Raw genomic sequence first — 16,096 nt, forward strand, 5'->3', positions numbered from 1 at the left:
TTAAGTACATCATTGTAAATGACGTTCCGGACACCCGCGAAGACAACGTTCCCATTGGGTCCATCATCAGTGTCACACCACAGCCTCCGGTCTCTGAAAGTAGCTATCAACAACATCAACAACAATCTTCATCAAAGAGTTTCGTAGACGGTTCCAATTAGCCGAATTTAATGCATTCCTCACGTCCAGGATCACGCAATTTTCGCTGTCACAACTACTTCCGTAAATTGCATTTTCGGTAACCATTTTGATGGCATCAATGCCTGATCTAGCTTTAGGGAACCCATACTGCCGATTTGGAAGACCTCCTTGGCTCTCGACAACCGAGAGTAACCTATTGTAAATTACTCGTTCCAAAACTATTCCCATAGTGTCTATAGGAGGAGGACTTCCCTGAAGCCTTAAGCAGCAGCACCACTAACATGTCTGGTCTACATTTCACGGCAAGCTTGAGGGCTTGAGGGCTTTAGTCCAGACCCGGGGCTATACTGTCGCCAGTTCTACCGCAGGTATCCAGCAACTCATCTCTGATGAACATAGGACTAGCATGAATCTTATCACCATTGCACCCATATATAAGTAAAAATGAGTCTTCTCGTTCTTTATATAATGAATCGCTTTATTATTAAATATACCTGCCAGTCCATAATGTCTTATTTTCCTGCATTCGAAAAATAGCTACCTGGAAATTTCTTGTCGAATGGAAAACGAGCGGGAAATTACGATCAGGACAGTTCTATGAGACTACATATTATTATTCGCTGTCATAAAAATAATATTTGATTATGAATAAATTCTTTAGTGCTTTCCCTTCTTTGAAAAAAGTAATATTTAAAAATGAAAGAAAATCTAAATGCATTTATTAAAATTGAAAATTTAACAGAAATGCAACTGAAAATCTTTTAACAGTGTAACGTGCATTGTGATCAGCCTTCGAAATTCGGATGACAATTCAAGTTCGAAACGTTAGACAGAGTAAAGTACATGTTCTAAGCCACTGGCATCTCTTCCTCTCCTTCGCGTTAATGGGAAAGACTTGAGTAAACGTTCTGCCCAGAGCCTGTGTCCACAAACCCATTGGGTTATCTGTGATGGGGAAAAAGATTTCGAACGTCACTTCTGTCAAAAGTGTAGTTGCTGCTAATAATAGGGATTAGAAGGACAAGGTTTTTCGGGCGATATCTGCCGGATTTTAGAGCGAAACATCGTCAAGATCCCGGATTTTGTTGACGTACACGAACCTCAGGTAATATCTTTAAGTTGCCAGCCATATTACAACGTCCAACAGATTCTGCAAAGCTATTTCTAGGGCCGTGTTTTGACTTAAGATTTTCCATGTTTTTCGGTGGTTGGTGACATTCTTGCTGCGGGATGAGTCTAGTTTCTTGAAAATGCATAGTTTTTGCACTGTTTTAGATTGTTAACAAGGCCGTCTTATAATATGTTCAGAGTTTATTCTTCCGTGAAGGTAGAATCACCTCAAATTCCCAGTTCCAAGCGGGTCCATCCAATCAAATCGGGGAATGAGCCTAATCTTGTCAAGTAACACCTTAATTGTATTTCTCCTTATGTTACCCTTTATCATCGGAAGAGTGCCTCAAAAGGAGGCGTCTAAACTGTACAACGGTGTAAAATGTAAAGTGCTCAATGGAAAAGGCAGGGCGTATTTGACGTCAAGGGGTTGGTGATGGTAGGATGGGTTTCTTGTGCTATGAATAAAAGTGCTGATATTGGAAGTAATTATGGAGGGAAGGGATGGTTAATAGCTGTAGACATTTTCATGCATGAAATAATAACAGCCAACCCAGCATTCTTTGGGAATATCACAACCTTGCGTGTGACGGGTCAACTACTTCCAATTTAGATCAGCTTTCAAGAGATGTGGGGAAAGATGTCAAATACTAAACTATCAGTTGGTAGAAAGCGTATTTTTCCAGGGCATGATGCACATTTTTCAATGGTGGCTGCAGATATAAGGATAGTGTTTCACAGACCTGGTTTATCTAGAAGATAACCGGGTAAAGTCTAACCCATTCTACGTTTACAAACAACCTCTAAAGAATCGGGAGGTAAGGACTCGGGACTCCCTGAGAAGTTTAGGTGAGAGTGCCTTATGTCGATATAAAGCCACCTACCACGGGCAATGGAATCATCGCCCCTGGTCGATATGAGTGCTGCCCATTGCCTATTCTACTTTACAGGCTCGCACCTGACCTATACCACGGACAACGCTCTTCACTGTTAATTGCTTCGGAATAGATCACTTCAACGACGCGTAGAATATAACAATTGGTGAATATGAATATTATGGTGGCACTTGCCCGACGCAATAACAGCGCTAGATCCGCTTTTGCTGCCTTGTCTAGAAGTTCGAAATGCAATTATATTAACACCAAGATCAAGTTGCGAATGTTTTGTGTTGTTATATAGAAGTAGCACATGGAAGTGAACCCCACTGTCACTTGAAGGATTGAACCCCGAAGTAGGTCGTCCCAAGGGCACTTGCGGCAGAACGGTGCAGAAGGAGTGCGGGCGTCTCGGGAAGTCGTGGGGGAGTTGAAGGGCATTTCAGGTAGCCGCGAGCGATGGGGCGTATGTGTGGTTGACCACCTATCCCCTAGCAAGGAGTAAATGGCAATCATACCTACAAAATTCAACTTACAGCTGAAAATATCGAATCGTTTCCTTTATAATGAGTTTCAATGAAACCCCTCAACCCTCATTTGCATTTTGCAGCTTCTGGCCTGTATGGAAATGATTTATTTTCAGTTAAGGTTTGCTTTTCTGCAGAATGGTTCCCCGTACGGCTTTTCTGTCTTTTATATCCTCCGACACATGGGGGTAGTTGCATGCCACTGTCGTCACAAAGATAATAGCTAAAATTATAGTGGAATACATCAAACTACACCTGCAAAGCTTGACCGACAAAGAGCAGGCTGATTTACGTTGTGGTTCCTAATGCACTAACCCTCCGGATTATTGTGCAATAGTGTACGGAGTTCAGGTCTCTGCTTTACCTGCTCTTAATTGGTGCCAAGGAGAAGTTTAACAGGCGAATGCTTTACACATGAGGAATTGCTTTCCCGGGCTGGACCATCCTCACCCATATGGATTAGGTGCTCGCCCTCTACAACCTGTTGAGCCGGATTTTATCCACAACCAGACGGTCGTGTATCGCTCATAAATTTCATCGTTATAGATGCTACGGAATCGTCCATTCTTCGAAAGATTCTTCTCTCGAACGCGGCCAAGAGTTTGCAATTTTTCTTGCTAAGAACCCAGGCCTCCGACGAATACATAAGGACTGGCAAGATCATTTTCTGCTCTTACTATAGCTGTGATGAGGCGTTTCAAGCGAAACAGTTTTTGTAAGTTGAAATAGGCTCTGTTGGCAAGCAACAACCGTGCGCCGATTTCATCGTCATTGCTGTTATAGGTTTAGGTTTATAAGACTTCATCCTGCTGACTTGTCGGTGAAACTTCCACGCCTGCTGCGCTTGCTCCTTCTACTTTTCGAGTTCACAGACTTTTTGGTTCACCCAGACTTCCTTTATATTTCTGTGACGTCGCTTCTTCCCTCGACGGAGTTCGTGATAGGACTCTGTGTGTGTTTGCGTTCTGTGAAGGTGTAACATTGCCCGATACGCGACATTTTTCCGTTCCGTTGCTAGGTTACATTTATCGATGAACTGGCAGTTCCGACTTTTTTGCGACTAGAGCCAAGTATGTTTGTGGCCGTATCAATGATAACGCTTTTCAGGTGGTTGTGAACATCATTTATTGGTGCTTTCTCCAGGACAGCTGTTAACTGCGTTATTGCGACATCAATTTCTCTTTAAAGGTGTTGTGGATGGCTTCGGTATTCACTCTCAGCTGATTGTCAGAGGGCATCATGCCACCGAGATAGTGATCCGAGTCTATCTTGCATACTGTCCGAGGCTCCTTTCTTAGCTTCGTAATTTCGGTTTTCCGTGTAGGGTTGTCAGCCCTACTCAACCTCCAACCTGGAGGACCAGTTGGTAAAATTTGTCCCTTTTTAGGAGCGGGAGACTCACTTTAATCCTCCGTCTGTCGTTTTTTCTTAAGAAAGAGCTCCCAGCGATAACCACGTGGAGGTGGAGGTAGGGCTTGGTAGTAGAGTTGTTGGCTCAGCAGGCGTTTCTCAGGTTCTATGCTTCATCATGGGTACCAATCCACGTTTCGCCCTGGAGTCTATACTACCCTTTCATCGTCTTGTTAGATATGAATCAAAATTTGTAGATTTCAATATATTTTTTTTGCTTCCAAATTTTCGACAAAAAGTCGAACCTGTCAAGCGTTATCAAGTTCGATGCCACCATATGACTATATGAATTTTACAGCCGATAGGAAGAATGCGATAATCGATCAGACTTTCGTCAGTGTAGTCGAGATGTTTGAGGAAGAATGACACTTTTCATTGAACTCCTCCATGTCCTCCAGCAAGGGCAGCACGATGGATGTCACCAGTAACAAGAAATGTACCATGCAACACTGTTAGGCTCCACTTTAGACTTAAAATTTGTCGGAGATTTTATCTCAATGTACTACGTCATCTTCAGCATTTATCCGGTTCCGAAGCGAGATTGGCTCTTTTTAATCGGTTGCGCCATTTTGCTCTGCCAAAGGCCTGATCTGGATGCAGTCGAGAGGCTTTCAAACCACCATCCAGCGTATCAAGCTTCGTTGTTTCCGGTTTTGATCGTTTCGGGTTGTTCAGAGTAAATTCTCGTTAGCGCAAATTATGTGACCATCGAAAACACGATTTTTCTACGATCGGCGAAACTCCATATCGATCGCGGATATCCTTATTTCAGGTGTGATCGTGGAGTATTATGTCAATGGTCCAACGCAACAGCTTCATCTCTATTATCTCTAGACGCTGTTCATTGTCTTTTATAATCGGCCAACACTGAAAATCATAGAGGCGACAAGGTGAACGACACTACGGTAAATTTTACCTTTGAGACGTTTGTTGATTCCTCGATCACAAAGAACGCCAGTTGTGGAATGCCATTTCACCCAATTTGCGCTAATGCGTGAAGCAATCTCATAATGCTGTTCTCCATTGGCTGATAGAATTGATCTTGAATTGCTATTAGACGCTAGGAAAACGTCATCTGTATAAATCAGCGTATAGGGCGCTGGACATTGGAGGTCTCTTATGACTGTCCAAGAACAAAAAGGGCGTTGTGAGAGGGGGGCGCCTTTGATGAACAGCGATAGAGACACGAAACGGCTTTGATATGACCGCCACACATCACATAAAGCAATTTAACTCAGCGGACGAGTTCTTCTGGTACTAGGGATTGTCGTTGAGGATACCAGATGAGTTCGCGTATGGCACACGGTCAAACGCTTTCTTTAGATCCAGAAATCCAGATCCAATCCAATGTAAAGACGACGATGCATCCCACGGTGTTACTCCGTGAGTAAGCGCGCACCGTGTATTGCGTCAGTAGTGCCGCAGTGCTTGACAAAACCCGCTTGATTCCGCGCTTATTTACTACAGGGTTCAGTAGCATAATTTGAAAACTATTGTAACTATGATAAACCTATTGTATAAATCTGAAAATTTTTATTTGTTTTCCATAATGTAAGCGCAAACCTAAAGTTTTGAAGATAAAATTAACTAGATGACGACCCCATCTTCGATACAGTGAATAAAACAATTTTTGGCGTTTGTCATAACTGTTGCTGGCATAGCAGGCGTTTAGATGGTAATTTCTTTCCGAATGTTGGTGTTCAAATCTTATTAGGTCCTTGGACGGTTCACATAAACAGGAGATTTCAGAAAACCTCATGAAAAAATCACAAGAGGCCATTGGGAGAGCGCATCGGCCACTCATAGTCGCCTCTATTGAGATGATTCGCTCTGGGTTCCTCCAAAACAGCGATCGATGCTCTTGAAGTATGTGCTGGTGTATCGTCTTGTTGGAACCAAATGTCCCCTAAATTCAACTCATCTAGCCGCGGGAAATAAATTCCTGTAATATGTTTAAATACCGGTCTGAATTCACTATCGCTACGACTTCATTTTCCTCAAAGAAGGAGGACTAATAATTCCAAGGAAATTGTACACCATACTGTGGCTTTAGGTGAATGCAAACTCCCTTGATGCAATTCGCCAGTAGCGCATGTTGTGTTTGTTGAGGAATCCACACAAAAAACAATAGCCTCCTCAGGAACGATTGCGAGAGTTGAAATCACATTCAGAAAGTTTCTTCACAATCGCCATCTTGTAAGGATGAATGGAAGTAACAGTAACAGCGCCGCTTAGGATACTATCCTAAGGACCCACTACAATATAGCCTACACTGCGACATGTTCAAACACGTGAATGGGGTCCCGAGTGAAGTAGAACGAATGGAGTTCACTTTTAGGTGATCACCTGGCAGGATATGACATGAGGGTTTAAAACACCATTCGGGTGTTTTACTTTGAGCCTACACGGCAAATTCCCTTGATAGATAGACAATAGACTGTCTTTCTTTAGCGTAGCCATACAATGTATATCGCATATCAACATATTAGCCTGAACGGCGTCAGTGCCCAACTGAACGAGATTGCATATGCAAGGTATACACATTTTTAGACAAACCATAGGTTTGTCACAGCTAGGGAAGCTTATATATTGACATTGTCAGCTCAGCTTTTATTAAAATTTGCCCAAGGGTCTCTGGACCATTACATACTTGGCAAGTATAGTTAAGGGCACAAGGGAATCATTAAAATCCCACAATTAAAGAGTTGAAATGAATTTTTCAACAAAGCAGATATATAGATCGAGAGGGGACGACACCTGACGGGCTACGAACATTGATAGTGATTCAGGGAGCAGGTAGGATTTAATTGTCCAGATATTAGTTGCTATTCATCACTATGTTCAAGCCAAGTGATAGAATGACAACGGAGAATCACCCGTTGCCTTGACGGCTACCGGCAAATTCAGTCTGTAGCTCGGACATTGGCGGACCATTCCTGAACATCTGCAGGTACTTGGTTGGATAGTGTACTATCAACTCACCTTTAGTAGGGAAAAGAGGAAACCACATGCCACGAGGAATGTTCAACACGAACAAAACTTTGAAGAACTTGATCATGAGCTCACAATTGAGAGAAGAAGGCCGCCCGCAGTGATAGCACCGCGGGTTACGACCAGACAATCTAAAAGCTGTTTCGAGGCAATATACAAAGGTTGCGCTCAGGCAATATACAAAGGCGGCCGGTCAAAATATTTTCTTATAAATTCCAGCAGTCTTGGATGCATACGGTTTGGCGGTAAACAAGTGGCACAACCACATTACTCGAGTCGTGATCAATATTCTCCCGTGCCCAGCCGAGTTGTTTGGTGAAGTGCTTTTCCGACAGCAGTGGTTTCTTCACTTTCGCTTCTCCTCCTTTGGCGACTGACAAGCAAAATCTCACTAATTCAATTCAATTATTTTTTAATTGTCAAAAAATGAAAAAGCATGAACTACTTTTTAACCGGCCTTGTGGCAGGTTGTGCTCTCTCTCTCTCTCAGTGCGCCCGTTATTGCTCCGCCGCTGCACTCTGCCCACTGCTGGGGGGGCAGCGGGTTTCGGGAAGAGAATCCGAAGCGTGACTACTCGGCTGCGTATGGTGGCTGTAGTGGCGGCATCACTCCTCACCAGAACGCGTTAGCGTGCGACGATATGGCGAAGGTGGCTTCAATTTGGGCACGGCCTCTCGTAGTAGGCGCAATAATCCAAAGCTGCCTCTTTTGTCCAGGATCAGGTCACCAGGGAGTGGAAGGCCCTCCCCGTACACCAACACAGCAGGGCTGACAGCAAACTCTTCACGGACGGCTGTACGGACAGACAGAACGAAAGGCAAGACCTACGACCAGGACGGCTCATCGCGCACCATACTTGGTGCCTTCAATGTCGGAAGCCAACTTTCTAGCATTCCATTGGACTGCGGATGATATGCACTTGTACGCTTAATTACGATTAAAATTGCATTCCTTGGTCTGTAATGATGACTCTGCTGTTATGTCCTTCATAAGTATTGCCTCGGGCCACCGTGAGGCAAAGCTTGTAGCCGTACGAGTCTCGCAAGGGACATATAATGTCGAGGTGTATAGTGTGGCGACGCCTTCCTAGCATGCCTAGTGACTTTACACTTTTGGCATCCAATGCACTCTCTGGCCCAAGATTTCACATCCTTGTTCATGGGCGGCCAGAAATACTTGCTGGAGACTAGCCGATTCGTTGTTCAAATGCTAGGGTGCGCATGATCGTGCATCGAGCGAAAAGCGACTGGAATATATGACCTAGATAGAGGAATGTGAGCCGAAGATGGGGAACTCCTGGAACTTGTATTCGGAGTCCGATTGCAGGCTCTGAAGAACTGCGTTATCCTTCTAGGCCACAGCGATTGCCAAAAATCGACTGTTGCGGGGATTTTGATCTCGGAGATCCGAGACAAAACGTCAGCAACTAACACATGCTGAATGTCTGATGTAAGCTAAGTGCCGAAGTTGGCAAGGGGACGCTTTGTCGGGATTTTGTCGTAAGGCAAAAGTTAGTGACTTATGGTTCATGAACAAGATGTCTTCAAGGAAATATCGGAAGTCCTTAATACTTAGATACGCGGCTAGTAATTCACAATCATAGGCGCTGTACTTCCGTTGAACGGGATTCAACTGTTTTGAGAAGAAGCCCAATGGTTGCCAGCTTTGATTTACCCTTTGGTGAAGAGCAACATCTACTGCTGTGTCTGAGGCATTGACGAACACGGCTAGAGGTGCATCTTGTTGTGGGAGTGCCAGAAGAGTGGCGGTTACCAGCTGTTGCTTGGTGTTTTCAAATGCTTGGAAGGTTACTGGAGACCACACAACCACTCGCGAATCCGTGGCCTTACGACCAGACAGGAATGCGTCAAGAAATACCTGGGCAAGAAACGACAATAGACGTTTAGAACGCTCTCTACATACTATAGAATTTATAGGTTTGTATCATTTGCCGACTGTGAGTATTAGCGTACATTGTCTTACTTTGCTGACTGCATATTCCGGGGTCGAAAAGAATAGAGCTTTTGCTCCCTTCTTTTACACTGGGGTTTAAACGGCAGTGAAATTTTACCCAATATCCATTCAGAAGTAACAGCGTCATCATGAGAGGATTTGAAATGCGAGCTTAACATAAATATATCGCATTCTGTCGCCGGTCAATTAGGAGATAAATAGCAGTTATAGATACGGTTCACTAATTTTTGTGCACTTAAATTTTAGTGTATTAAACCCCTGTCCTGAAATCTATGATCTAATCTGCGCAAATAGTTTATAATAGCCTCCCGTGGTGGGTTGATTACCTGTTCACGTATTATGGTAGAATGTTCAATATTTTCAAATTTACTGTTTTCATTTGAACAACAACTTCGGTAAGCGCTCACGATCTTTGTACCCTAACAAATTTTGCAAGGCAATTTTGGTATACACACGTGTTTATGTCACGTTTTTCACATATCTTACCCCTTTTTTTGCGTAAACACAAAACCTTATTAAAATCGGTTTACTGTCGGTCTGTCTGTCCGTCAGACGTATTTTTCTCGGAGACGGTTATACCGATTGGCACCAAATTTGGTAGAAAGGTGGGAACTGTGAACGCTCACACATAGAGTGAGTTACATCCTTTTACGTTGAATTTAGGGAAGGGGGTGTAAAATTTTTTTTTTAGCGCCACGAAATTTTGTTGAAATGTAGGCTATAATGTGGAGCATGATCTTACCAATGGAAATCGCTCTATTACTAACAAAGTTAAAATACGTCAAAGTTGCTTCTTTGAAAATTGAAGACTATGACTTGTTATAGCTTCCATTGCATTTTCTATCTTGCCTATGCCACGTTATAGTATAAACTTGCTATTTATTCACAATTACATTGACTCTAACTGCAGATTTTTTTTTAATATTTCAGATATCTGCAGCAGCCGAAAAGACAAATTTTCAAACTATCCCCCAAGCAACTTTTTATCATTTTATTTCCATCCCTCAATTTTCTCCTGTAACAGCAGAACAATTTTGAAACTTCGTTAGTTGCTTCTTCTACTCCTATTTTCCGATAGAATCAAATCATTACAATTCAAATGTAATTTTATTAACAAATAATTGCAAAAATGGACTCCAATCAAGAAGTATATACAAATTCCAATCTGATCGGTTTAATCCACGATCAAGATTACCGGAATGAAATTGCTGATTCAACGTTGCAATCCACGGATTCCGAAGTGGAACGGAACGAACCAGATGTTGGAAAAAAATCAGTAATGCAAACATCAAGGCAGCGCTAAATTTATATATTCTACTTATTGGTCATTTCTGTTTAGAAATTACAGGGTGGCGTATCGCCAGAAGCATGGAGTACAAATAGTGATAGCCCCACGCCCACCAATAGTGTCACCGAAAGGCCCTGGGCCAGAGATATACTCTGGCAAGGATTGCTTGGGGACGAGCACAGGCAACTATTGGGGACGGAAGAAGAGTCATCTGATCGTCATAGTTCCGATGAGGATATTGACACCGACTTAGAATCAATTTATCGCATAAATGCTGAACAGCTTGAATATTACAAAAAGCAGTTTAGCTTCATACAGCCGGATGCAACTGGATTGGTGTCGGGCCACATTGCTAGGTATGTTGAGTATTGAATTCTCCGCTATCATTCCTAAAATGAATTTCGCATTAGGATATTTTTTGAAAAGTCGCGAATTCCTGTAGAGCAACTGAGACACATTTGGCAGCTATGCGATGTAACAAAAGATGGTGCTTTGAGCTTATCTGAATTTGCCGCAGCAATGCATTTAGTTGTTTTGCGGCGAAACAATATTCCGCTACCACAAGTTTTACCATCATGTTTGGATCCTAGTAGATTGATTCAGTCGACGCAAAGCGGGGTGAGTGCACCTCAGGAAGCAGATCTCTTACATTTGGATGACGAGGCAAAAGGAGTAGTGACAACTAACGAAGGCAGCTACAAGGAGAATTTCATTCATTCGAATAATACGAACATTTTAGGTTTAAATACTTCTTCTCAGGTACGGGTTGCATGGTTGATATTTTGAAAGGTTATAATATGTCAATTGCGCTATTTTAGTTGACCGATTCTGCTAGTCCAACTGTTGAAGAATCACACAAAAATTACAGTGCATCAAATTCTCCAACAACAGAAACGGTCGTTTCTCCATCTGGGAAGGATTTAAACAAGGACTGGGCGAATCAAAATAGAGTAAGAACCGAATTGTCAAGTCGAATTTGAATAGTCTCAATTTTCAATTTGTATTAACAAGCAATGGACAAAATTTCCTGAATCTCCGACATCAAACGTATCAAGTCCTGGCTTGAAACCGGTCAACTTTGATATGCAAAGAACCGCTCAAGCAGTTGTATCTGATCCCCAAATATTACATCCAGTGCCATTAAGAGTTACGCCGGTTGGTAAGTAAACAAATAAAGCGAAGAATATTTTTCAGAATGAAAGTAAACGCTTTTTCCTCGTTAGCTACCGATCCTCATGAAGCCGACGTCAGTGGAATTCATCGAAAGTTAGAAACTTTATTCCATGACGTACCAAGCAACTCGGCGAATCTCAAACCAACTGGGTTGAAAACTGAAATTTCAACGGCTAGTTCTCATCTACCGACGACTTCGAATCGAGATTCGTTGCAGGTCAATGATTTATGTGGAATTCAACGTCCGCAACCCAAGAAAATGACAACGAAAAATCTTGGTGCTATTCCTCCACCACCGCAACGTGATTTGGGCCCCACGAATATTACTGAAGACCCCATTAGCTTACCTCCTACAATTATTAAGAAAGAGCAACCACCTTTGCCACCACCGAGACCCTATCGACATGCGCGCAGTAGCAGTTTGGATTTGAATAAATTGAAAATGAATAGTACAGAAGCCAATGGTGGAGTTCCACAGGATATTTCTGTAAGCGAAGACGATGTCAGAAATTTCGCGGAATCGAATAAATTTCCTTTTATCTTACAGCTTACTACTCAGCATACATATGGTGCACATGATACGCAAAATCCTGAATTTGCTGACTTTGCTCATTTTTCTAATCTTTTGGAGAAGGTACGTATGCGGTGCATGCATGTCCTCACGACAGGGTATTGATACATTTCTTTGCATATCAGGATGTAGTCGATGCCTCGCAATATGAGATCCTAAATCGTCATTCAATGAAACCATCACGACTCATGGCCACTTCCATTCAATCATCACAGCATATCAGCGCTTTTGAAGTATATCGGAAACCGATGATGCAACAATTATCTGAAACATTACCGCCTATCATCCAAGGTCAGAACTGCAACAGTTCAGCTACAGACATCAATCAATCCTCCTCATCAATGTCAAATGCGGCGTGTAACAAACGTATCGCTGCTATTAGTGAAATGCTTCGTCAAACCTCTTTCAATCATGGCAAAGATATTTCGGATGTTCTAAGGAATCTCAAACAACATAACGTTCTGCTACTTCATCTTTGTAAAAATCTAAGCGAGGAGCTTTTGGTTATACAGCAACGTAAAGAGGAAATTCGAAATAAGATCAATTGTTTCGGGAACAACAGTATTAACGAAAATTTGACAGGAATGGGTGCTAGTAATGAGAGAACTGTTGATGCTGCCCGACCAAATGTCTAAAAGAAACAAACAAAAGTGATTATGTGTTATAGATATGAAACTTTCGGTTGATCCTTTTTTTAATTTCCTAAAAGAATAGTCTGATATGCAAAGTGTATATTGTATTTAAGTATATTTAAAAAAAGAATAAATCCTAAACTATCTAAACTTTCCGAATTTTTATTTATAAATAACCTATCGTGGTTTGCTGCCCTTTGCGAAGAATTTCATTAAGAATTTTTTAAAATATCCTTTCTGGTACAAGTCTCCTTTGAGCGGCAAACTAGACCGAACCATGCACTGCTGTTGTCATGGAAAGAACTACAGTAGAACCTACGGAAACTGACCAGAAAGCTTCGAATATAAGCCGAGTGGGAGCGCTGTCGAAGAGGAGAGGCTTATCAAGAAAGGCGCGGCAGTTGTGATGCGCATGCGATCTGCGACGTTCCTCCAGTTAAACGTCAGCAAAGGGGTGAGAAATATGCTAATGGAGGTGAGGGTGCTCCTGGACAGAATTTCGTATTACATTCGCCTGTAATACGATATGCAGTGAACCAGAAGATTAACGAAAAGCAGAAACAATCGGGCCCCCCGCCAAGAACACCGCAAACGGATCGCAGACAGCCCGTTGCAGAACGAACTGGGGAAAAAACGAAAGCAGGAAAGGGCATCTGAGGGAGATTTCTTTTCGGTACTCTCCAGGACTCAAAAAAAAAATGCGAAAAGCGACAAGAGGCAACAACAAGCCGCACCATCAGAAAAACTTCTGCCTAAAATTAAAGCCGATCAGAAGGATGGAGCAGTAAAAGAACAAGTGGTGCGACGAAGGGGGAATTAAGCCAATGGAAGGCAAGGCCGAAAGTGTCTTTCATTCGGAAAACGAAGGATCGTGGAGTTCTCGTCGAATTAGGCCCGAGGACAACAGATAAAGATACGTTCTGTAAAGCGGTCAAGAGGTTACTGGGAGAGAAAGCTTTGGTGTCTAGCCTAGAACCCACATGCTCTCTGGAAATTCGGGACCTTGACTGTATGGCGGGAAAAGCGACGTGGAAGAGGCTATCAAGCGTAAATGTCGGAAGGTAACCAATATCCAAATTGGTATCACATCTGCGAAAACCCGTCAGAAATTCGCTGTGGTGGAAGTTGCGGAGCAATACGCGAGGAAGCTTCTAAACAGCGGGAAAATCAAAATTGGTTGGGTCATTTGTAGGAAGCCTCAACCAAATGTTACAGATGTGGATTATGGGCACACGTCTGCAGCCTTCCGGAGACCTGACAGAAGGGCAATATGCCCAGACGCGGTCAGGCAAGCCATAAGACGAATACCTGCCACGAAAACGAGATTTGCGTTATATGCAAGGATCGTGGCGCGTCTGGTGAGAGCGTTGCGCACACTGCGGGCTCGGGGGTGCCTAGCCATCAGAGAAGAACTGCAAAGAGCTAGGGCGCGATCAGCAAGATCTGCATCCTACAGATAAATATGCACCGGAATGCAACCGCTCACGAGTTGTTGGCGCAGTTCGCCGCGGAGACCGAAGCTTATCTACGGCTCATTGGTGAGTAATACCCAGCTTCATGGCACCCCGACACATCAGATACCGCTGCCATCTGGGTTCCTGATGGCGCCTATCTTAAAGTTTTTGCTCAAGGTCGGGGGACGGGGGTGTTTGATGGTAGTGTTTTTCAGTGTCTACCTAACGCCAAACGAGACAATGTCGGACTTTGAACGCAGACCTGATGCTTTGGAGGAAGTTACCTTGGGCACAGATGGGCGGATCCTAGTCGGGGATGACTTCAATGTCAGGGCACTTGACTCCAGGGGCCAACGAATTGTCGAAATGGCCGTGAGAACAGAATCCAACCCAACTTACCGCGCCCAGGCTGCAAGGAAAGCATTCTCGATGTAACCTTCGCGTCGGAATCACTGGTGTCGCTGGTGAATGGGTGGAGAGTTCTGGAAGACTCGGCAAGCTACCATTAATATATTACTTTCGAAGTGGTTGACACAAACTCTCGGTGCGCGGCGCGGCGTTCTTTTTTGTGGGTGAAGCGTCGCGAAGGTGAACACCCACTCTTGGAACAAATGGGGTTGAGCTGGAGTCCACTCCTGGGGATGATGGCACTGCAGCTGATACTGTCGTAAATTCAGTTATATACCTGGTAATGACAGCCTGCGGAGCTTCGACGCCCAGGAAGGCATCGAGACGTGGCAAGCCGTCTATGCATTGCCCACTTTTCTTTATAAAAGAGTTGGAACAAGCAATCTTCTCTATGAAAAACAAGACAAGAACTCAATGGCATATCTCAGCAGAGGTATACAGACTGATGTTGCAACATCGGCCTGACTCATTGCTCGACGCATTCAACACTTGTCTGAAAGAGGGGATTTTCCTTAACTGGTGGTAGTAACGCTTGATGTCAGAAATGCCGTAAGATGGAAAAACATTCTAGAAACAACTAGGCAATACTTTCCACGTGCCGAACTACCTCTTACGGATATTCAGGGATTATCTGGGCAGCTGCTCCCTGTTCTAAAAGACGGTAGAGAGTCAGAGGGGGATAGAGGTCACATGGCGGGTAGCGCAGGGGTTGATCGGACCTCTGGAACACTTCCGATGATAGCCTGCTTTGACTTGACATGCCAGAAGAGTCGCGCCTGGTCGGTTATGCAGATGATATCATGGAGCTTGTTGCTGGACGCACTGTCGAACAGGCGCAAAGAAGACTTGGAATATTGATGCGATGATTAAGCAGATGGATGACTGCTTATGGTTTCAACCTTGCACTGGAAAAAAAACCGACTAAAAAGACAATTCCACCCCGATCGGCGGGTCGATAATCGGGTCAAAATCAACGTTAAAATGCTTTGGATTGACTCTTGACTCAAAGCAGCAGCGGGCAAGACTGCAGCTGGAGATACAGCCTTAAGTTGGCTAATGGAAAATATTGAAGGCCCTCCGGCTAGCAGGCGACGTTTTTTGATGAGTCCAACGCAGTCTATTCAGCTCTACGGGGCAAAGGTATGGGCTGACGCTCTTGACAAGGAGGTATACTGTAACCGTCTTGCACAAGTACAGAGACGGGAAGCTTTACGAGTAGAATCTGCTTACCACTCTGTATATGAACCAGCCGTGATGGTGATTGCGGGAGTGATCCCCGTTGCCTTTCTTGCTAATGACCGTAAGGCCATATATAAGCGCAAGGGAGATGGTCGGCAATGTACACTAGATGGTAGGCAACTCTCTTGGCAAAATAGAACTAGAAGCGGATGGACTGTGCGACTCGTTAGCAACTTAAGAGCGTAGCTGAATGGGAAACATGGTGAGACTGACTATTTCCGTACCCAACTCTTAAGTGGGCATGGAGGTTTTCAGTCTTATTTGCGTAAGATTGGAGAGGCACGATCCCCTGATTGTATGTT

The 16,096-nt window shown here is 43.6% G+C and overlaps 1 protein-coding gene across 1 annotated transcript; it reads left to right on the forward strand.

Annotated features, from left to right (window-relative positions):
• The first annotated feature begins 976 nt into the window (after positions 1-976).
• LOC119652592 (epidermal growth factor receptor substrate 15 homolog) lies at positions 977-12,843 on the forward strand. Its single transcript, XM_038056816.1, has 9 exons — positions 977-1,246; positions 9,960-10,305; positions 10,369-10,673; positions 10,728-11,076; positions 11,136-11,267; positions 11,329-11,476; positions 11,541-11,977; positions 12,038-12,124; positions 12,187-12,843. Exons 2-9 carry the CDS (start codon positions 10,159-10,161, stop codon positions 12,694-12,696), a joined length of 2,115 nt encoding a protein of 704 aa, XP_037912744.1. The 5' UTR covers positions 977-1,246; positions 9,960-10,158; the 3' UTR covers positions 12,697-12,843.
• The last annotated feature ends 3,253 nt before the right edge of the window (positions 12,844-16,096 follow it).

Source organism: Hermetia illucens, chromosome 3 (genome assembly GCF_905115235.1).
Source record: "Hermetia illucens chromosome 3, iHerIll2.2.curated.20191125, whole genome shotgun sequence".
In the NCBI taxonomy this organism is placed as follows: Eukaryota; Metazoa; Arthropoda; class Insecta; order Diptera; family Stratiomyidae; genus Hermetia; species Hermetia illucens.

Excerpts from the sequence above, each read along its gene's own strand:
- LOC119652592 (XM_038056816.1), top strand. The coding sequence starts at position 10,159 with ATGGACTCCAATCAAGAAGTATATACAAATTCCAATCTGATCGGTTTA. Across the intron at positions 10,674-10,727 it reads GTGTCGGGCCACATTGCTAG|GATATTTTTTGAAAAGTCGC; the intron begins GTATGTTGAGTA and ends ATTTCGCATTAG. Across the intron at positions 11,477-11,540 it reads ATTAAGAGTTACGCCGGTTG|CTACCGATCCTCATGAAGCC; the intron begins GTAAGTAAACAA and ends TTTCCTCGTTAG.